Source organism: Poecilia reticulata, linkage group LG1 (assembly GCF_000633615.1).
Source record: "Poecilia reticulata strain Guanapo linkage group LG1, Guppy_female_1.0+MT, whole genome shotgun sequence".
Classification (NCBI taxonomy): Eukaryota; Metazoa; Chordata; class Actinopteri; order Cyprinodontiformes; family Poeciliidae; genus Poecilia; species Poecilia reticulata.
Window position 1 is genome coordinate 19,713,070 of NC_024331.1, and position 21,323 is coordinate 19,734,392.

General features: G+C 39.6%; 1 protein-coding gene and 1 long non-coding RNA gene across 5 annotated transcripts; one reads left to right on the top strand and one right to left on the bottom strand.

Annotated features, from left to right (window-relative positions):
• Positions 1 to 499: 499 nt before the first annotated feature.
• On the bottom strand, positions 500 to 15,740 carry LOC103467110 (putative methyltransferase NSUN7). 4 transcript variants are annotated; one of them, XM_008413202.2, is made up of 13 exons: positions 15,510 to 15,740; positions 13,955 to 14,101; positions 12,198 to 12,383; positions 11,366 to 11,424; positions 10,303 to 10,439; positions 10,058 to 10,210; positions 9,406 to 9,589; positions 8,596 to 8,809; positions 7,277 to 7,420; positions 6,251 to 6,352; positions 5,934 to 6,051; positions 4,849 to 4,969; positions 500 to 2,070 (listed from the first exon to the last, which is right to left on the bottom strand). In XM_008413202.2, the coding sequence occupies exons 2-13, from the start codon at positions 14,076 to 14,078 to the stop codon at positions 1,267 to 1,269; spliced, it is 2,346 nt and encodes a 781-aa protein (XP_008411424.1). In that variant the 5' UTR covers positions 14,079 to 14,101; positions 15,510 to 15,740; the 3' UTR covers positions 500 to 1,266. The 4 variants fall into 4 exon arrangements, with proteins under 4 accessions (XP_008411424.1, XP_008411416.1, XP_008411441.1 ...); XM_008413194.2 differs by having other exon boundaries at positions 13,955 to 14,106; XM_008413219.2 differs by lacking the exon at positions 15,510 to 15,740 and adding an exon at positions 12,733 to 12,867 and having other exon boundaries at positions 13,955 to 14,041.
• LOC103467105 (uncharacterized) lies at positions 11,436 to 18,360 on the top strand. The gene is made up of 4 exons (XR_534034.2): positions 11,436 to 12,148; positions 12,298 to 12,527; positions 17,580 to 17,620; positions 18,078 to 18,360. It is a non-coding gene; the product is annotated as an uncharacterized LOC103467105 (long non-coding RNA).
• The last annotated feature ends 2,963 nt before the right edge of the window (positions 18,361 to 21,323 follow it).

Below are 21,323 nucleotides of genomic sequence, written 5' to 3' on the forward strand. Positions count from 1 at the left end.
TGGAGAAAAAGGAAAGTCACGAGGAGCGTTGCATGGTCGAAAGAGAGACCGAGTGTATTGAACAAAACAATTTTTTATTTTATTTATTCTATTTTATAAAAGGTATATACTGATTTTATTAGTTGGAAGCAAGTCTCTCGATGCTGTCATTATTTCAGACCCCAGTCGACTCTTCAAACGTCACAAAAAGCTCCCGGTTTGCAGAAACAAAGCAGATAAAGGATTATATCTTCACCCTGTACAGTGATCACTTACCGCTGAGGGTCCACTGCTGCTCAGAGCGTCAGACTGAGGAGGAGGAAGAGGAAGAAGAGGGCAGCAGCAGTGGACTCGCAGCCTTTCTGTCAAACTCACAGACACACACAGTCCATTCGATGGATGTGTTAGCTTCCGTTTGCTGCTCACCAATTTGTACACTTTAGCAATGTAACCAATTGTGAGAATAAATGGCATAAAACACACTTCATGGTCTCTTTGTATTTGAATTAAACCACACACATTACATTTTTCCTCTTTAATCTCTTTTCATTGAAAAGTACATTTGAAAGATGATTTTAGAAATCTGTGAAAAATAAACTGGTGCCTACGTTTGACAATAATAGCGGTAAAAGTTGCTCTTGTTACCTTCTATTGTCAAAATATAAAAAGGTTGATCCGTCTGTTAGTCTTGAGATCTGAATATTTTGATGACTGGCTCAGTCCTCGGCATGCAGGATGACGCCTTTGTTGTTTTTTTTTTTTTCTTCTGTGATGGACTAGTAGCCTGCTTGGGTTGTACCGCACCTCTTTCAGGGATTCATAAAAATAATCAGGAAAAATGCTGAAGTCTAAAATGAACTTAAAAATAATTATTTATTTAGTCCAAGTTCACAACAAATGTCACCACAACAATCCACTTTAAAAGGCAGACAGATCCACATCTGCTTACATCAGCAGATTCAGATTCAATCATGCAGCATTTGGGTCCCGTTGTAATAAAATGAGGACCAGTTCTTCGTTCAAGTTTAATTCCATTCAGTCACTGACTTTTGCAGCGATCGCTCCTCCTGAGCAAGCATGTGGTGACAGCAGAGAGGAATGATGAACTGTCGAACATTTTGTTGTAGGATTTTCTGCTGGAGAGCATCAGTTGTATAACAAGACGTTGAGGTCCTGAAGGCTGGAGAGTATTTTCTGAAGTCAGACAACTGTGTGATTGACAGTGTATGTATGTGTGTGTGTCTATTTTTTTATTTTTTTTAGAAATCACTCAGAGGCTGAGGATGACTATGCTAACTGTGGGTCGGAGGTCGCAGACTGCGGACGGGCGACAGAGCCGCTCGGGGAAGAGATTGGCGGCAGGATGTGACCTGCAGCCGTCGGCGCTCCCTGTGCTTTCCTCACGTTCCCAGATTGGCTCCTCTGTTTCTCCAGGTTCCTCTCTTCCTCCTCTTGTTGGATGTTTTTCCTCTCGGAGGCCGACTGAGGAGCAGACTGAGCATGTGAGAGATCTTTTTCTAGGACTAGAGCTGAGCCCTCCTGCAGCTTCTTTACTGGTTTTCCGCTGATCTTGTGTGCAAGAGCTGTGATTGGAGACAAGTGTCTGGAGGGTTTTTCAGCAGACATTAAGGTCAGCGTAAGACGTGGTATCCGCCTCGGTTTGCTGTGCTGAGATGGATTTACTTTTCTCTTTGCTTTCTTCTTTTGCCCTTTTGCTTGATTTTTCACGCCTGCTGCATCGCCTCTGCTCCGTTTCTGATTTCTTTTGCTTTTTCGTTTTTTCTTCTTCTCCGACTTGGTCTTACTGTCCTTTCCTTCAGCCTCATTTTCTTCACCTTCATTTTCTCCTTCCTCTTTTTCTTCGTCTTCTGAAGGTGAAGCAGGATCTACTCCATCACTGATCTCTGCTGCCTCAGGCTCCTCCTGGCTGGAGGGAGATGAAGGCCTGCTGGTGCTCGAAGCGACTCGTTTCTTCTTCCTTTTGCTCTTCTTCGCAGGTTTTGATGGTTCAGGAATTATGCCGCCCAAGAGACCCTTCGCTGCCGCCCTTGCCAACACATCCTGAACCGATTCCACCTTTGTGGGATCCACCTGAAAATATAAAGGTTAAAAGACTTAAACATCAGTACATTTATTTAAGAAACGTCTATATACATTTTTAATGTTAAATACAGTTTCTCTGTCCTGTGAGGAAAGGTAGATGTTAATGTGGTCAGATTCTGCTTCACCAATGTGTTTCTTATTTTGTACTAATACATGTGAACATGGGGGTATTTCTTGAACAATACATAAAAGTTGCCTAAAAAAATGCTAAAAATCTTACCTGTAATTTAGGTAAATTGTGTCAGATTTTCTGAAGATCTTATTTTACACTCGTTCCATTTAAATTTATTTCATAGGAATGTTAGAAGTAGGGTAAAATTGTCAAGTGGAAGTAAAAAGATGCATTGTTTTAAGAATTTTCTACAACTAAAAATCTGAATAGTGTGGAGTGCATTTGTATTCACCCCCAGCTTACCTGCGGGCGTGGCTTCACAATAAGTTCGACGAATTGACTAAAGCCAATCTGCATCAGCAAAACCAATCAGGATCTAGGTTTTTGTTTGGTTTCAAATTGGTATTTTGGAAAATCTGTTCAAATTGCATAACAGACGTAGGATCCACGTGGGTCCCACATAGCACAGATCACACTTTGTCATCTTTTTCCCTTCTGAGGCCAGTTTTTCAGTTCATTTCCTGTGCATATGAGTCCCGTATGCACAGCAAATGCTTTCCAAGACACTTTCTTGAGCTTTCATCAGGATTTTCTCTCTGTGCGTCTGTGGGAAGGAGGGAGCCAGTTCCAGATGTGAATGTACCATCTGCTGCTCTGATGGGATTTTGCCATCCGCATATTGAAAGTTGATGTATTTAGATTTGGTTTTTGAATTTTCAGATGTCTTCGTTGGCCTACTCCTTCTGCCCGTCTTCACTTTGGCAGCCACAGACTTTTACCACTTAAATTTGAATACAAGGCGACACTAAAATCCTGGTAAAAACAAAAACATTATCTTGTTAAATAATAACCTAGTCTGCTTAAAATTTGTATTTTGTCATGGAGAATATTTGGCTTCAGTTTTTGGGGTTTGGAGTCTCCCCCACATGTCCAAATGTTTCGTCTCACCAACATCCTTTGGTTTGCGTGATGACGCTGCGTTTTCCCCTTAAGTTCCAGCAGCGTTTTTCAATAGAATTTAAATCCAGGGACTGAGACGGAGATTCTTGGAGACTTCTTCTTTGTGGACATGAATGCAGCACTGGAGGCTATGAAAATATTGCTTGTCCAGACACAGACCTGCTTGACTATGATTGCCATAATGTTTCAATTGGCATGCGTGACCGTGTCTGCACAGACAGTTCCAGCTAGCCCGTCTTTATTTTAGACAATCAGCTTCTGCACAGTGACTTACAAAAGCATTAATACTTCACTGAAATCTCTCACATTATGCAGCACTTCCATTGCCTACACTAAGAAAATCTGACTTCAATAACTACTATGTAACAGCAAGAGGGGATTCAGGAGTCTTGGTGTCATATTTGCAGAAAATATTCATAATCCATGAACACATTTTGTCACTTCAACAACATAAACAGAAAACTGTTCAAGAGATCTGAGTTTTAAAAGGTTTTTGCAATCAAACATTAGAAAGACGTGGTGCGCGTATCTGTTCAGCAATATCTTCTCTGATCCTCCTGAATGAAATCCAGTGCAACCAGATGCCACCTGATACCAGACGTGTTGGAAAACTATCAGAGCACATCACCTGGAACGTAACATCCTAGCTGTAAAACATGCTGTGTGGATGCTGCCATCATACAAGCAGGCCAGCAAACTCGTTTACACAGGAGAGAGCAAAGGACAAATAGAAGTGGATGCTACTAAAAGCTGCTTTGAGTTGCATTAAAAACCCAGTTAGACACATTCAGGTCCGTTTTTCCAACATAAAGTGTAACAACATTTCGATGCTTCGAATACTTTGCAAACTCTTGTATTTATGGTCGATTATGATATCTAGTCAAAGCATTTCAGAACTACAGATGGATGATATTTTGCTGCGGGGGTATGAATACCTGTGCAGACCAGTGCGAGATTCATTATTTTTTTTATTTTAATGAACATAAGGGTTTTGTCCCTATAAGTATCAATTCATCAACCGGTTTTAAATTGAAGTAGATTCAGTGGCGCATCCAACTCTGCTGACACATTCATCACATTTTGTTCTCTGTGCTGATGCTCGGGCTCTGTGGCTTCACTGCAGTTTTTTTTCCCCCCCAGCTGCAGCGGATCAAAGCAGCAGCATCTCATTTCCTACTGTGGTACTTGTCTTGTTTTATGAGTGAAGAGAAGAAGGGAAGAAAGAGAAGGGGACAAGCAGACGAAGCGACGGCGTGATGCAACATGACGGCAAAGGGTAGGAGGAGGGACGAATGCCACAGTTTAGTTTTGCTCTGAGGCACTGAGACGTATCCTGGGTTTGAACATATTTTGTCTTCAACTCGTCTCCCCTTTTTTTTTTTATTGAGTATTGAAATAGTGCTGCAGTATTTCTGCGGTGCAGCTCCCTGCATTAGTGTGTGCGCGTGTGTTTGCACGCCAACGAGCTGACTGACCTCCCAGCAGACAGTAAAAGAGTGCCGCCTCAGCACTTCTCAAAAGGTCTTGTTGCAAAGTAATCAAACGCAGACACACACTCGCACCGATATAAATTCTCCGGCGCACCAAACACGCACACAACAAAATCCTCGCTTCCCTTCAATCTCCGCCGCAACCTTCACCTCCGCATTTTTCATTTCCCACATCTCACACTTTCTCTGACCTCCGTCTCTCACCTGCCGTGACAGTCTGGCTATGAAGCAGCCGTTGGTGAACGGAGAGGGATGGAGCCTGAAGAACCTGGAGTCGGTTTCGTCCCCTGAAGCGGAGTCATCGGGGAAAACAGGCCCATTCACCCTGAGAGACAAGTTGGGTAACATTTAAACAGCCTGGCCGCCGTCCAGAGGAATATCGTTACTGAATTACTGTACGGGTGAGTGAGAGCAAAACATTTGTGTTCGATAAACCAAACCGAAGAATACATTTAAAATAGTAACAGGATTAGTTGATAAAATTTTGTATTCCCTTCATTGGCTGCCCGCTTCTTTAAAAGTTGATTTTAAGCTCTTGCTTTTAGTTTTCAAACGTCTAAATGGTCTGGCACCTCTTTATCTTTTTGAGCGTTTACATTCACATTTCCCCCAGTTGACCATTAAGATCTCAAGCTCAGAAGCTGCTGGTTAAAAGAGCGCTGCTGAAGGAGGAAATAACATAACAGACTTTGGCATTAGTTTGCCCAGACAAGCTGCGATAAAGCTTAGGACTGTGAGGATCTGGCAGAAAATCAAAGAAACCTCAGGGTATTCATACAGAGGGGAGATCTTGTCCATAGGAAATGTGAGCCAGGTGACACACGGGGGAAGAAAATAAGGGCGGCGCACAAGCCGGGGAAAAGACTAACGATTAACAAGCACATGGCAAAATATGTCAAGACAAGATGACCACAACACAACTGAAATATTACATCAGCTATAAAAGAGTGATGTTAGACCAAAAACATTTAGAAAACCAAAATTGATTAGATCCGCAAGGTAAGCAACCTTAAATTGATGTAAATCAAAAGTAGCTTAAGTATTTATATTTCAACCTGTTTTTATTTCAAACTCCAGTCCTCCAGGCCTGACATCCTGTAACCTTTAAATGTCTCTCTGGCTTTGCACACCTGGATCCAATATTAGCTCATTAGCAGAGCTATGTAGAGTCTGACTGGCTGTTAGCGATGCAGCTTAGCCGTTTAATTGGAATGCAGGACAGGGGACTCATGGTCACAAACCACTGGTGGAAAGAAACCATGTGACGGCAGCAGGTTTAGTATTTGTACCTGAATGGCAACAGTTTGGGGTGAGTGTGTGTTTTCTCCAACACTCTTCCGACCAGCTGCTCGTTTTCCTCAGGGCACACTGAGCGTGTGCAGTAGACCACCGTCTGGACCTTTGGAACTAACATGAAGCACAAATATAAAGATCCAAAGAGCTGTGATCATAAAGCTTTTATGTAATGGCCATGAATGTACTTTAGAACATCAGAAATCCTTTTTGTATATGAGGCACATTTATGTTTAATCCCGGCACAAACTGTTGTTTGTTTAAAATCCACAATGTTTACATGGCAGTCATTGTGCTCGTAGTTTATACTCACAGGACAACGCGTGAGCCAGCAGCCGGGCCTGCTGGGTGGTCAGAGACAAGATTTTGCTTTTGGAAATCGAGCCGTGGGATAAATCTGGCAGCAGGTTCCAGTCTGTAAACACGAGTTTGACAAATTCAGTTGAACTCAACCTCTTATTCATGAAATGAGAAGATATTTCTTAAAAAAAGAACAAAAAACCCCCATAGTTGTTTCATTTTGTTTCATTTCCATCACTGTTTGGGGATTTATAGCTTCTTACATAAGCAATTATTTTTATGCTCAAGGTTGAGAAATGTGTGAAAAAAGACAGAAAATCATTGCAAAGCAGCTGAAAACTCAGTAAAAAAAAAAAAAAAAGTTGGTCTCATTGTTGTGAGACCAAAGTCAGACATCAGTGCTTTGCGCAGTAGCCGGCCTTGAAGAAAATACTAACTGCAAAACACCAGCTCTATTAATTCATAAAGATTTACAAAGCTATATGTACAGGGGAGAAAATGAACTTAGGAAAAATGTTGTCTGAGAGACCTAGCAAACCGGGACTCTATGGCCAGCTCAGTGTGCCAGTAATTTCCTACAGTCCATTCCATGTTTAAATTGTAAGGGTTTAACTGAACTGCAGAAATTCAGTCATTAAAACTTTATTACAAGTTTGCAGCTAAAATTCTGTCAGTAATGTTTTCTATAGGAACCGGTTGTTAGGCAATAATAATAATAGTAAAAAAATAAATAAAATCAGTGAAGCTAATTCTGAACATGTGGTTGGAAGGGAAGTCAAAACCCAACATTTGCTGTTCATTTGGGATTTCCTTTAACTAATATTGTGAAAATCTTTTAACTGGTGCATAAAAAAGTAAAATCTAAAGTTGAACTACACATGTTATCATCTAATAAACTTTATGCTCACAAACAATACCTGCAGATGACTTGCTGACTTACTTTAGCATAAATTGCAATTATTTTTAAATAATTGTTTTTTTCTCCCTCTACAATTATATTTACCTTGAAAGATTAAATGGTAATGTTTCAAATGCATACCTCCATGCTCAGTGTGCATTGTGGCGACTGGGTCATTGAGGGCAGAGGACGAACACTGAGGCAAAACTACGATGACCTTTAACCTGTGCACAGCGCTGTCCCACTCGTTCAGACCGCAGAAAGCTGCTGGCAGGACTCTGACATCTACAACAGAATGTAGAAAACTCAAAAATGAGTTTAAAAAGGAAAAAAGCCTATGCAGTGCGAAATATTTAGTAGACGCATTAGTTACTTCACATCTGTGTTTAGAAGGATAAAGTCATTAACAGCTTAAAGTTACTTTGAGTTAATTTTGAGAATTATTTGGCACTGGGTCTTACAAAGCTTTCAGGTCAACAATAGAGCAGGATCTGGCAACTTGATATGCAGGTTTCAAATGAAAGTTAAGCTTCAGACTTCATTATCCCCTCGTCACATTAAGCTGCGGGTCATACCCGCGGCTTTTTGTCTGACGTCCTCCCACAGAGTTTGTGACCCTGCCAGACGACACCACCACATCGGTCTCAACCTCAAAAGTTAATATGCTATTTGTAAAATGCTCCATCAGAAAAACTAAAACATGCACTTAATGTGCTGGGATTTATACAACGAGAGGTCTATAAAGACTTTGATAGGTCCAAATTAAACTAGTCCTTGTCAATATTTATTCTGGGTTTTTTTTTTTAGGTTTTTTTTTTTAGATGTTTCAAAAGTTTTGTTGGACTTTGGATGCTATTTCGCTCATTTTCAATCCTGACCATTTTCAGATTTTGTTCTTAAGATTGATGTATAATTGTTTCCAACATAAAAGGTGATGCAACACTGAACAAAGAACCAATTTTGATCTTGATCTTTACACACTTGTTCACCAACAGAGTAGTTTCAGTGACAGAATCTGTACATTTCTGTATCAAATGAGAAAAAAACACAGCATGAAAAACAAACAAAAAAAATATTTAGCCTGAGCTATCGGTTTCCCAATGAGCTGTTTGCTTGACATAAAACTCTACTGAATATAGATGTTACAGGTTTTGTTGTATTTATTTTTTCCTTATTAGTCGATAAAACCCCATTTATCCTCTGTAACAATTCAAATTGTCATTTATGTTTACTCAGGCTATATTTGTCTGATATTAAACTTAGTCTTATGATCAGAAACATTTGAGTGTGACCAAAAAAAGCAAAGCAGAACACATCTGTAAAGGAGTCTGTATGTTTTTCACAGAACTGAACTGATGCATACAAATCAGATCCGTTTGTCTTGTAATGTACCTTCGGATGGCGTTTCTTCTGCGTTGGCACTTTATAAATGAACTAAGCTGAACTGAATTGCTTCTTACTTTTGATTCCCATCTGAGAGAGCAGATTCTTCATCTCTTCCGTCCGCACAGGAGCGTGGTCGGCGCCGCACACCAGAACTCGGCCCGACCGAGCGGCGGCCGCAACGGCTACGTGAGCCACGGTCAGAGCCGAGAAGGAGCCCGCCACCAGGACGTCCCCTTTATCAAACAGGACTGGCCGTGACACGCTCACGGCCAAACACACACTCCTGTCCTGCAGACACACAACACACAAACGTGCTCCTCCTATAGGGATGCAGGACTTTCCTGTTTTTACATATTCAGCACAACAGAACGATGTGCGACAAAAATGAAATCACACAATTTTAGACGTAAACTTTCATTTAAAAAAAGTGCAGAATGTCAAACTGGGTTCAGTATTTGGCTTCGTTTTTTTTTTTTTGAAGGAATTGAAAATGTTTGTCAAATAAGTTGGAGCTGTATACCAGTGATACCAGTGTTCAATTAACCACCTCTGGAGTACTCAAGGTTGCAGCAGGTAGCAAAAAGAGGGACATTTGAAACTCATAAAACTATTTATGATGTTTATCCTGTTATACACTGATTACTATGCCTGAATATTATCCTCATTTGGTTACAGGGCAAGGCTTTAATTTTAAAATTTTCACTCAAATAAAGAGTAGAAAAATACACAAATTCCAAAAGCATGTTCAAGAAAATATTTTGTTCTTCAAAAACACTTTTTTTTTAAAGGTATCTTCTTATATAACTCTTTGCTTACAGCTGCCCTGCGCTCCAGAAATAAAAAGCAGTTTTAATTCATGTTTAGAGGAATGCAGACATTTCTACCTGGATGTTTACCACATGTGTGGCAGCGAGGGCGCTGCTCTGAAGAGGTTTGCAGAGGCTGCGGGAGAAAACGAGAGTGTCTGGACAGAGAGGGTCCTTGGAAAACGTTGAACCCGTGAGGTCAGCCATGTTCTTCACTTCACTGAGGTTGGCACTTCGTAAGATTTCGCACATTTCATCAAGACTGCAGAGAAGAGGAGAAAAAAATAAAAGTTTTAAACTGAGCTAGATCGTTGAGCTTGTCTGCAACAACCCGCTGTGAAACAACAGCGACTTTAGATGAGAGATGATTCAAAGGAGGACGACCAGTTTTAACTCTCTCTATGCTCCACCTTGTGAAATGTTAAAAAAGAAAACTAAGCAGTGTCCTACTGGCAAACATGTGTCACTATTAGCAGCACTTTTTTACACATCGTCATCCTTTATTTTCTAATACACGCCTCTGCCTTATTTACATTTAAATCATCATACGCTCTCAAACATTGAGGAAAAATCTTTGATCACTGGATGAGGTACAAAAAAAAAGTTAACTTTTACATTACTTGGACTTTCAACTTCTGTGGGTTGTAGAAATTTCCCAATAACTATTCTTTTCACGTCATATTTGCACGCGTAAGCCATGGACGGAAAAAACAAAACCGGAAATCTGCACCTGGTGTTTAAAGTGTTGACCCATGCGTAGAACGGTAAGGATTTGGCCCTGCGCTCTTTGGTTCGGAGGGAATCAGACAGGAAACGGGAGACGCTCTGCAGGCTGTGTTTCACCCTGAAGCGGGCCAGTGACGCAGCGAGTTTGATCTTCCATCTGGAAGAGATGAACGACAACACAACCACGACAACGTCACGATTGTAAGCATACTGATGTTACGTGTTAATATGACACTTCTATACAAACACCTCTGAAGGCTTTTCTCCAGGTCTCTGACTTCGGCGACAACCACCTGCTCTCCTTCAGCTGGACGTCGACGAAGCAAAAACCTCCTGTCCTGGAAGTCATACAGCATCACCATTGCCAATGGCAACAAGTCGCTGCACTGTAAAACACATCATTTGTTAGTTACTGGTAACAGAATAAGAATTTCTAAAGCACCAATTTAGATTTTTTTGCAAATATAAAAGCCTTCCCTGCAGGGGGCTCCTCTCTCCCTGGCAGGAGGAATTTTAAAAACAGGGTCAAAATCTCTTAATAGGTTACAAAATCAGAATAAAATATAAACTTGGTGATTGCCAGTAGTATTTTGCCTTTATAAGCCATTTTCCTAATTTTCTAAATAACTTAGGTAATTTCACATCTCTCTTTGGCTCATGTAACATATTTTTGTATTTGTCAAATTTTTTTCTGTCTTTCTAGGAGACGTATTGAATGTCGTGGGAACGGAAATGTAACTCCGTTGCACCTCTGGGCTTGTTCTGTCTGGCCAGGCCAGTGAAATAAACGACAGCAAAAAAACTGGGTTACACCTAACCTGGAGAGAAAATGAATGCATGTGTGTCTAAAGGTTGGAATACAGATGCTGTGTGCTGAATAATAAAGGGATCTGTGGTGCCTTTATGGTCTCACTTTCAGACTAACGACACCTCAGCCTGTTTCACTGCATGTCCCCCATCCTTCAATAAAGTTACCATTCAGGCACACACACACACAAACATGGCCACACACAAGTGGGCTGCTTCGCTTTATCAGTGTATGCGTCATTGCACATTGTTTTATGATGTAATTTACAGTCTACAAATTGCGGAGTGTGTCATCCTCTCTCTCTCTCGCATGCGTCGCTTGTCAGCCATAACCAGCCAGACTGCATAAGATCTGAATACAAATGGGTTTTCAACTGCATCCCTGCCGGTCTCACCAGCATTTCTTCATCTGACGACAGAAAACCTACACTTGCACAGTCAGTCAGTGTTTTTAAATCAGATATGGGTTTGTGGACACTGAAAAGTTGAACCAGGTGTGACTCACGATGTTCTGAGATTTGTGGAAGAAGCTGTCAGAAATCACGGCCTCCAGTAAATCTTGGTCTAGGAGGGGAAAATATCAGGTGATACATAGTAAATAAACTAAAAACTACATTACTCACCTTTTTTTTCTTTTTCTTTTTTAGAACTAGCAGCTAACATGAACTCAAAGTCTGCAGAGCACACGGCATTCATCAGGAAGTGATATGTCAGTAGTTAGTGCAATACCTACATCACAATTTAACGTTTAGGATTAACACCACATCCTGTTTTACCCTGCAAAAATCAGGTAGGAGTCGGACACACAAATCAAATGTCCAGCTGAAATTTATTCTCATCAAGCTTGTTAGGGGATAAAAAAAAAAAAAAAAAAAATCACAACTTGTGTCCATCAGGACAAACACAAAGGTTTTCATTTTGTTACTTTTCCATATGTTCCCATGTGACCAACTTCAACAGAATCTTATTATACAGTTACCTTTTCTGTCCAATCAACCCACCTCATATAAGTGCTCATAAGCACTCATAACGCAGATTTATATTCATGCCAACTGCACCTCTTATCACCTCCCACCCAGACATCTGCTGCACCTTCAGCTCAAATGATTTGCTCTCACACGGAGAAGTCAAATGAACGACTATACGCCATTTAATCTACGGACTGCATGTTGAAGTTGGTATTCACCAAGCAAATATTGGAGCTGACTGCAGCCAAAGCTTTTCATTACGGAGATAAAGCCGCCTGCACGGAGGTCGTTGAGGTCTGAGGAGACGGCGACGAGAGCAGGTACAATTAATTTAGCTACCATGTTGCCTCTTCAGAAAACAAGTCTTACATTTGAGGGTGTTGAAAGCGAGCTGGTAGGCTTGTTTTTGTGTGGCCTTGTCGTCGCTGCTGTTGAGTGGTAGCGTGTCGGTCCTGTTTTCATACCGCAGAAGCTGTCGAGGCTCCGGCTTCTCTCTGCGAAGCCGCTGAAAGATGGCCGCTGCCTGGAGAAAGACCTGATCTGACGGAGGGCCGACTGAGGAAGACGGGACATGGAAGACGACAGCCGTGAGATGGTGGGGTGGAAATGTTCAGCCGGAGCAGTGGAGAAAAGTGAAAACACTTCGAGGGGCATCAGGCGAACATGGACGTTTAATCACAAACTTCAGTGTGCAGTCAGGTGAATTTAAGTGTCACCCCACAGATTGATTTTAAAAATTATTTGACACTTCAATATTTCATATAAATTTCAACAACACTGAAAATTTTAAGTAATAAAACATGATAAAGTGAAAGTTTATTCTAAAAAGAAAAAAACAACAACATATCTGATGAGAAATGAATTAGAACAATGCCAGATTGATTGGGATTAGTTGTAATTTTACCTGCCTGAACTGGGTAAAATACCACGCCGTCGTTTACAGTGCACATGTTTACATCGCTACTCAGCATTTTGAAGGAGGTAGGTTTGTCCTCTTTAAATCTTAAACAGTAGAGCAGGTCATTCGAGCAGGTTCACCCTGAAAGCAGGTCACAAAACAGTGAAAGAAGTCTCCAAAAACCTTAAAATGTGTTGAGGAGGACTACACAGGTTTACATCGCAGTATAATCATGTAAAAATAGAAAGACACGTATAACTTTCGTTAAAGGGGTAGAAAGATTAAGTCTTTGCTTTACAGAGAAAGCAGGCAAAGACCAATGCCTATAAAATATTGCTCTGTGTCAAGAATTTAATTATTTGGAGAACTGAACAGAAGACACGTTTTGAACAAACCAAATGCATTGTTCTGGGAAAATAACCTCATAGCTGTGAAGCTCACATCACAGAATCCCACATAAATTCTGCTTTATGAAAGCGACCCAAAGCTGACAATCAAGAGTTAGAAAGCCCTCGATCTAGTCAAAGTCCTGAACTTGAACTCTTTGAGATGATGCGTGATGGGACTTGACACAGGCTGCACATCAAGAAGCCCCTCAAACATTTCACACTTGAAACTGTATGAAGCATTTCACTGAACTTATTTCAGTCACAGGAGGTGGGATGGAAGAATTAACTCTCCTCAGTTAAAATAGTTTTTCACTTCTTTTGTTAAATGTAACTACATGCTTAAAAAAATAGACATAAATTTCATTTGAAAGAACTTTAATGGGATATCTTAACTGGTTTCATTTTTAACAGACCAAGACAAATATAGTGCAGAGTTGCAAATTGTTTATTTCACAAAATCTCAACAAAAATATTTTTTGGTTGCCAAAATATGGACCGGCTCAGAGTAGAAGGCCCGGTGTGGGTTACACAGTCTTGTTTGTTTAATTGTCCGGCGTCACAAAGGTGTACACTAAAACGGCTGAAAGTCAAACTTGAGGATAAAGTTTCAGTTTGCTTTGTTTTTTCTTCATTTGATGCTCACAGATCAGCTAGCCGACTGCAACCTGAGGCTGCACACACATCCGCCGCTTTCAGGTGCCAACAAAAGCCTTTGTTCAACGTTTAACTGCTGCCTTTTCTTCATAAGAACAGAGAACAAACCGACTTGTTTTCCCAGATTAATAACTTTGCAGCACACTATAAAACACTTTATTTTAACTATGAGATTAAGATCTCACCTGAGCCAGGAGACGCCGAGTGAAGAGGAGGCAGAGGAAGCAGAGAGGAGAGCGGCTGCTTGTTGCCCTGATGGCCTCGCTCTCGATGAGAGACGACAACCGGCTTCTCTTTCTCAGAGCTCATATTTACATCCTGTCCGGAGCCATCTGTACTGTAACACAGGAGGAACAGCGTGCCAGCGTCTTGCCGCTCATGTTACACGCAAAGATCAGCTCAGAAAAAAAACAAAAAACAAACACGGGTCAGGAACCGCAGAGAGCAGCTCCCGGTTTTTATGCTTTCCATCCTTCAGCCTTGCTGTTGGCATCGCTCAAGCATCTAAATGAAAGCAAACAGCAGAGCTGCAAAGGTAACTAAGTTCCAGAGAATCCGGCAGGGCAGACATCTGATCCACCCTGCGGATCCGTGTCAGCGTGAGATGGTCCTGCCTCAGATGCTGTGCAAAAAAATCTTCATACGGTTTGACCTCGCTGCAGGTTTACAAACGCAAACTTAAATGGGATTTTATTTTACAGATCAACTCAAAGTATGGCAAAACCGAACCATGAAGTCAATTTTTTTCACATTCTTTTTTAATGCATATTTTGAGAAACTGTTGCTTATTCTTCTTTGCAAAAGTGGCTCATCCTCAGTTTTTTTGGACGGAGAGCGTCTGTGGTCAGCAATTTCAACGTTTTGCAACAGATTCTCAGTCGGACTTTTGTCTTTGTGGTTTGCAACCTGAATCTGACCGTTCAAAACACGAGGGCCTGGTTCAACGCAAATGTTTTTCATCCGAGCTCAGGCAGAATTTTACCGTCGTCGTCCTGCTGGGTCCAATTTGCCATGCGTCTTTTGGTTGCTTCTCTTTTTAACGCTATCCAAGTCTAGGTGGACAACCACGTCTTGATAGGTTTAAGTTGCACAAAGTTTTTGGCTGTACCATTATAAAGTGTTTTTACGGGATTCGAATACCTTTGCAAAACACTGTATTGTGTAAGTAAGTAGGCTCCTCATGATACAATTAAGCAGATAAAGTTGCATGAATAAATAAAGAGCTGCAGTCCAACCCTGAACGAGGGCTCGTCTCTAACTCGCCAGCTAAACTAATCTGTTTGCAGACTTACACTAGCTTTTCACCTCACTCTGACATTAAACCAGGTCTACTCTCAGTCTGCATTCAGATTCACACATGCAAACAGGGCGAATGTCTCTGCATCCAAATTCCAAACAGATTTTCTTTTTACACAGAGACATGCAAGGTCCACTAGCCTTTAATTAAACAGAGCTAGTGGAGGTAAAAAAAAAAAAAGAGCATAATCCTCTTTTATTACAGTTCTTCCCTTTAAAAGCATAAGCTAGAGCTGACCAGAGATCCATGACATGCACTTAAAGTCCAGGATGGTGCCTGTGGAATAAATCGGCAAATATCAGGCCGTAGTGATTTAATGAGTTTACTTTGTGCTCAACAGGCCGAAACTCAGTCATTTCAAAAAGTGAAGCTTGTGGAAAAAAGATGAGTAGTAATCTGGACAGAGTGTAACGAGTTATTTAATTTAGCATCGCAAGTCTTACCGTTGTCACTCTGAAGACAGTCGGTGGAAACAACACGAAGAAATGCAGCTTAAACGAGAACCCCGAAAACCTCTGCTTCCTGCCTTGAGTTTGAAACGCCATGGCAACAATATGATAATGAAGGAGGGTTGGACCCGCTGTGTGAAAGATGTGCAGGGAAACGCACGACATGATCTTCACTGGAGAAAATGTGACCGGAGTGCATTTGAACCACTGTTTTCTTTCCCCCCGCCCAAGGTGGAACACATTATGCTTTTGGAATTACAACAAACATTTGATTGGTCAGCTGACAAAAGAAGAAAAACAATATTCTTCATGGTGGCAAATAAATAAGTCATATTGTTGTACAGTTTGAAGACAACAGATATAAGTATAAAACTAATGCAGTCCTTAGTTAATAAGAAATGTGCCACTCAAGCTCCTTCTCCAAAGAGTCAACACCATTTTTATTTTTTTTTATCTTTTAAAGTCACCCATATTTCTGAGCTTACCTAAAATATTCAATTGATGTCTCATATTTTAGTGAGTGAAAATCCTTTTACTTTGCAGTTATTTTTTTTTACATCTAATGTTGCAATTCAATACAAAAAAGCACAAAAAAAAATCTTTCCCTTTGAGCTCAACACAAGATCCCCTTGAGCTTCACCTGGCTGCCTGTTGGCCTGCTCTGCAGCTGATTCCAATGCACAAGCAGGTCACAGATATTTATGGGCTGCATAACTCTGTCTGACTGGATCTGATTGGTGAACGATCGTCTTGGTTAAACGAGCAGAGAAAATCCATGCTGACCTTTAGCAGGCACTTCCCTAAACATGGGGTTTGACAAGAGAAAAAGAGATTGAAATAGGTTGTAAATAACTCACTTTAAGCATTTAAATAAATCACTGTTGTTTAAAATGGAAACCAAGGTGACTGAAAGGAGAATTTATATGTGGAAAAATAAAGCAAAAAGAAAAAAAAAAAGCTTTGACTTTTATGCATGTAAAACTTATCAATAATGAACATTGGAGCAAACATAAAGAGACTTTAATGTCATTAAATATGATTCATACCTTCCAATGCAACAAACCCATTTTACTACTAAATTTCTTTCTTTTTTTTCTTTACTAATTTTCTCTTTCAACATGCTAAGACTCTGGAATTTTCTCTTTCAAAATTTGACTAATTATGCAAATTTAGTAAAATTTTCCTTTTGCTAGACTAATTTTACTAATTTTCTCTTTCAACATGTTAAAACTCTGGAAGTTGGATAATTTTTTTTTGAGAGTTTAAGGCGGACTGAATACTAGTAAAAAAAAAAAAGCTACTTTGGTAATCCTCCACAAAATAAATGCAAAAATAGAATAAAAATATATCTTCTCTGCACTTGTTGAAACAAGAGAAATGATGTTATTCTTTGTACATACAGTCATATTGATTACATTATATGTTCAGGCTATAAGTCTCATTAGTCTCATCTAGTCTTACATGTCATGTTTTCATTACATGCAAATGTAAAATCATCAAAACAATAGTCTGAGTGCAATTAATCGACATAATGTTTCACTTAGTGAACTGGATAGTATTGTGAAGATAATTATAGCTTTACACCATAAAATGACACCACCAGGCAGCAGACACTGACACCTACGTGTCACTGCCTCCCTGTGAACAGCATCAAGCACTGCAGTGCAAACGACAGGAAGCTTGTGGCCAACGTCAAATGATCACAACTGTTTACAGTACCTCACATTTATTTATTATAAGATGTGCAAAATGCCTTAAGTTATTTACATATTGGTTGGAAAAACTTGAATTTAGAATTCCAACCTTCTGCCTTTTTAGTATGCTTATTCAGCGAGGGAGGAAAAATGTATTCCAATAGCTGCAAAATGATTTAAAAGAAAGAAAAAGGATGGATGGATGGGGTAGAGAGACGGCACATCTGAGGAAACTTGCTGATTTTATTCACTACTGTGAATAATAATTCATATTATTTTTTTGGCAGCAAAATAATATGAGGTATTATTTTGGTGCCAATTTTGCAGTGACTTTGTTGCTTTTTTTTCTTTTCTAACCCCGCTTTTACAGCTCTTATGATCATCAGGAAAGCAAGAAGCCTAAGCAGCAACGTAAGTATCTTAATATCTGTTTATTTTATTTATTCTTTATTTGTCCTGTTTATTCTTTTATTCATATATCTAGTTAATTATTTTCTATTCATTTCTATTCTATTTTAATATAACAACATTTCAACGCTCTTTTCTTAGTATCTCATATTTCTTCTCCTAACTTGCTGTTTGAAGTAAAAATGTGAGTGACTGTAGTATCGACAGTTCACCGACAGAGGGAGACATTTATCTCTGAACAGCAACAATGCTGTACAATGTGACCAATTATAAATCCTCTCACTGGTCGCATTCAAATGAAAAAAAATAAATAAATACAAATTAAAAACACATGAGTGATTCTCACATTACATTTCTACTAAATAAAATGTTTATTTTTTTCCTATACAGCAAAAACAATTTTATTTCCTGAGCCAGAATGATGTTTGATGAACTTAAATCCTTTTTCTTCCCCCTTCAGTTGTTCTCTCTGTGAGGTGGAACTAGCCAGTGAGCATGGGGGAGATTTATCAGTGTGTTTGGAAAAAAATCAGAGTGAGGTCTTCAGGCCAAATGAGCCTCACTTCTCTGTGGGTGAGAGTACAGCTGGAGAGATTATCCCATCCAACACGCGTCATCAGTGTCGCCTCACAACAGGCCTCCAGTTGCTCTGGACGGGCTGCGTTTGTGTGTGCGTGCGTTAGCTTCAATAATCAGCCCTGTTGGAGACGACGGGGTTTGTGCGGCCATAAGCTGACCTGGAATTTTTTTCAATAAAAGGTTTAATCTTTAACAGGAGGCAGTGCGGTGCCTGAGAGTTTCTCTTTCTTTTCTATTTTTTTTCTCCCTGTTTTGCTCCTTAAACCAATTTATCTGCTTGGTTACTTCTAACAACCTTTCACATGAATGTTACTCAGTCACAATATTTGCATTGCGATGCATTTGACCTCTAGCTTCATCAGTGCTGCTTGGTAAAGTGCAATATTAGGCCAGCACTCATTTCTTTCATTTTGTTTGCATGTTAAATTCATAACTGAAATTTCAGACATGAAGTTTGATGCTGATGCTTTTTTTGTGGCCTTTTTATAAGCAAATAAGGGGATGAAGGAATCTGCAAATAGGGAATACAAACAGAATAAAACTATTTTTTATTTAACCTTTATTTAGCCAGATTAGTTATTAAGAAGAATTTTTAAAAATAACAACCTGGTGTGGAAAAAGCTTTTTTTTAAAGACTACAAACCAGTTTCTGAATAACTATTTAATTTTTTTTTAAAAAACCCATAATGACTTCATTTACCTTCTAGCTGGGAAAGGTGGCATAGCAGAACAGAAATAATTCTGGTTTTATTCAGTCAGTTTCAGTAACACATCAAAAGTTACCTCATTAGATTGGTGGTTGATAGATATACAGGGAAGCACAGAATTATTCATGTCTCTGAAGATTTAAATGGAAATGTTTTTCAATTCAACCAAAAAGTTGGTTTCTGACAGGAAATAATGACTTCAAATGTAAAATAAAACGTATCACTTCCAACAAAAAAAAAAAAAAGAGAAGTCTGCTCCTGAAAAACGGCATGTTGACAATGATTCGCCCATTATTTTAATGGTATTTACCAAGTTCATATGCAAGTGTGTGCAGGAGTTCAATTTCCTTGGCCATCTTGTTTTGGCTTCTTTCTACAGTTATTGGATGAGGTCTAGGTCAAGGTGCTGCAGGATCAGGGTAAAGCCTTCACCTTGCACCTTTTATTTTTCCATCACCCAGACAGTTATGCCTGAAGCTGAAACACAAGGTCCTAAACAAGACTGATCCACACATGCTTTTTTGCAGCAATGACAATAACACACAAATCTTTGATTATTCCTTTTTCTTTTACTTAGCTTGTGTTTGTGCATGTACATGCAAAACAACTTCTAGAACCCTACAAGCTCTTCATGATTTGTTTATCAAAGTTTTATTATTATTATTTTTTGCTATCAGGCGATCGTTTAGCCAAGTCTCTTGTAAAATTCCTGAAGCATTTTATAACAGTGTTTCTCTCCTCAGCCTGACATCTAGTTTGTTTTTGTTACAAACTAAAGAAAGTAAACGCTGAAAGTTTTTTGTTATCCTCTGTAAGCTAGTCAGACAAGGGCAGCTGGTCCTACTTTTTTTTATTTTATTTTTATTTCCATTTAATTTTGAATAAAATTCTGATATGATGAGATGGATCAAATTTAGCATGCAGCTCCTTCAGTTCAGAAATGATTTTATTTCAAAAGAAATATTTTTTTAAAGGCAAGTAAAGTTAGTGTATAAAAGATATTTTATACTCACCACTTATTGATCTGTATGATCCGAGTTCATGGATCCAGTTCACCACCACACACTGCTGTAACGTGATCCAAGTTTTCCTCTGTTCTAAGTTTTCCAGACCCTGAACCTTGATTGGATCCACTAGTTCCGGGTGAATAGCCACACTACCCCATCCCTTTGTGTGCCATTGTTTTGAATCATAAGAGTATCGGTTGAGTGTTTTACTGGGAATCTGGGCTCTCTGTGTCTCACATCGCTCTATTGTGCAGCAAAGAGGGCAGAGTTTGAGCTGCCTATTGTGAAGGAAGTTTACTTTGTTTACTCCTTGTGAGAAAAGAGCGAATGCAGAGGTGATATGCTTGTATAGTATTATGTACGGCTCAAGAGCTTTTATTAAAAGGAAACTTTAAAATGAACCCTGGTTTTGTTTGGACCCAATCACAGAAGCAGGTGCAGAGGGTCTTGTTGACTAATTGCCTAATTGGACACAAGAACGTCGTTCAAAAGTCGTGAACATGGTGTGATAACCGGTATTAAAACCAGACTCACCACACACCATTTTGAAAGGCCTTCTTGAACACTTTGCCATACCAATTTAAAACTTGGTACAAATACATAATTAACTGGTTGCACACATATTTCTCTGAAAAATCTGAACAAAGGGAACACAGTGGAGAGATTTTGTGTTCCTGGCCCATATCAGAGGCCAGTCTTCTGATTGTAATCTGTTTATCTGGTTCACCAACTTAGACATGTCCATCTCCAGTAGCAAAGATAAATTGACTTTGTAATTTTATGTTGCCAAAAGCCTTTTTCGTAAAGCCTTTCTGCTAATCTATAAAGATGAAATCCTCCAAGCTCCCTGCGTCCATATAAAATCTTAAGAGGACTGGGGTAGACGGGTAATAACCAGTCCCTTGTTCAATACTTCTGGTAGTTGTAGGTTTGGACTTAGTTTAAGTTTTAAATTTTACACAATTGCTAATGTTTGGCCGTGACGTATGTGAAAGGTCAACGCTATGATACTGACCGGAAATCGCCTGTGCTGTAAAAAAAACAAACAAAAAAACATTCTCCACTAGAGAGAAGAGCCGACCCCATTAAGGCGGTTGTTAATGCTAATTCAATATTTGGAAGCGCGACCAACACGGACTGAACGGCTTCGTTCTCGTCCATCGCTGTCTTTGCTAAAACTACAAGCAGACTACAATTATAAATCAGCGCAGAAAATTGACGTCATCGTTCACAACTTCTCTGTCCGCTGTTTGAACACAGGTTGAGTTGGAGGAATGGGAGGAAGCCCAGACTGAGCTGTGAAGCGAGATTAATGACCAAGTGGAATTGCGTAAAAAAAACAAAAAAAAAAAACAATTGCCAGGTTAGTGATATCTATATCTATCCCACAAAGCTTTGAGTTTTATATATATA

Coding starts and splice junctions, on each gene's coding strand:
- LOC103467110 (XM_008413202.2), bottom strand. CDS start 14,078: ATGAGCTCTGAGAAAGAGAAGCCGGTTGTCGTCTCTCATCGAGAGCGA. Junction 9,590..10,057: donor GTCAACACTTTAAACACCAG/GTGCAGATTTCC, acceptor TCTTCTCTGCAG/TCTTGATGAAATGTGCGAAA. Junction 2,071..4,848: donor TAGCCAGACTGTCACGGCAG/GTGAGAGACGGA, acceptor TTATATTTTCAG/GTGGATCCCACAAAGGTGGA.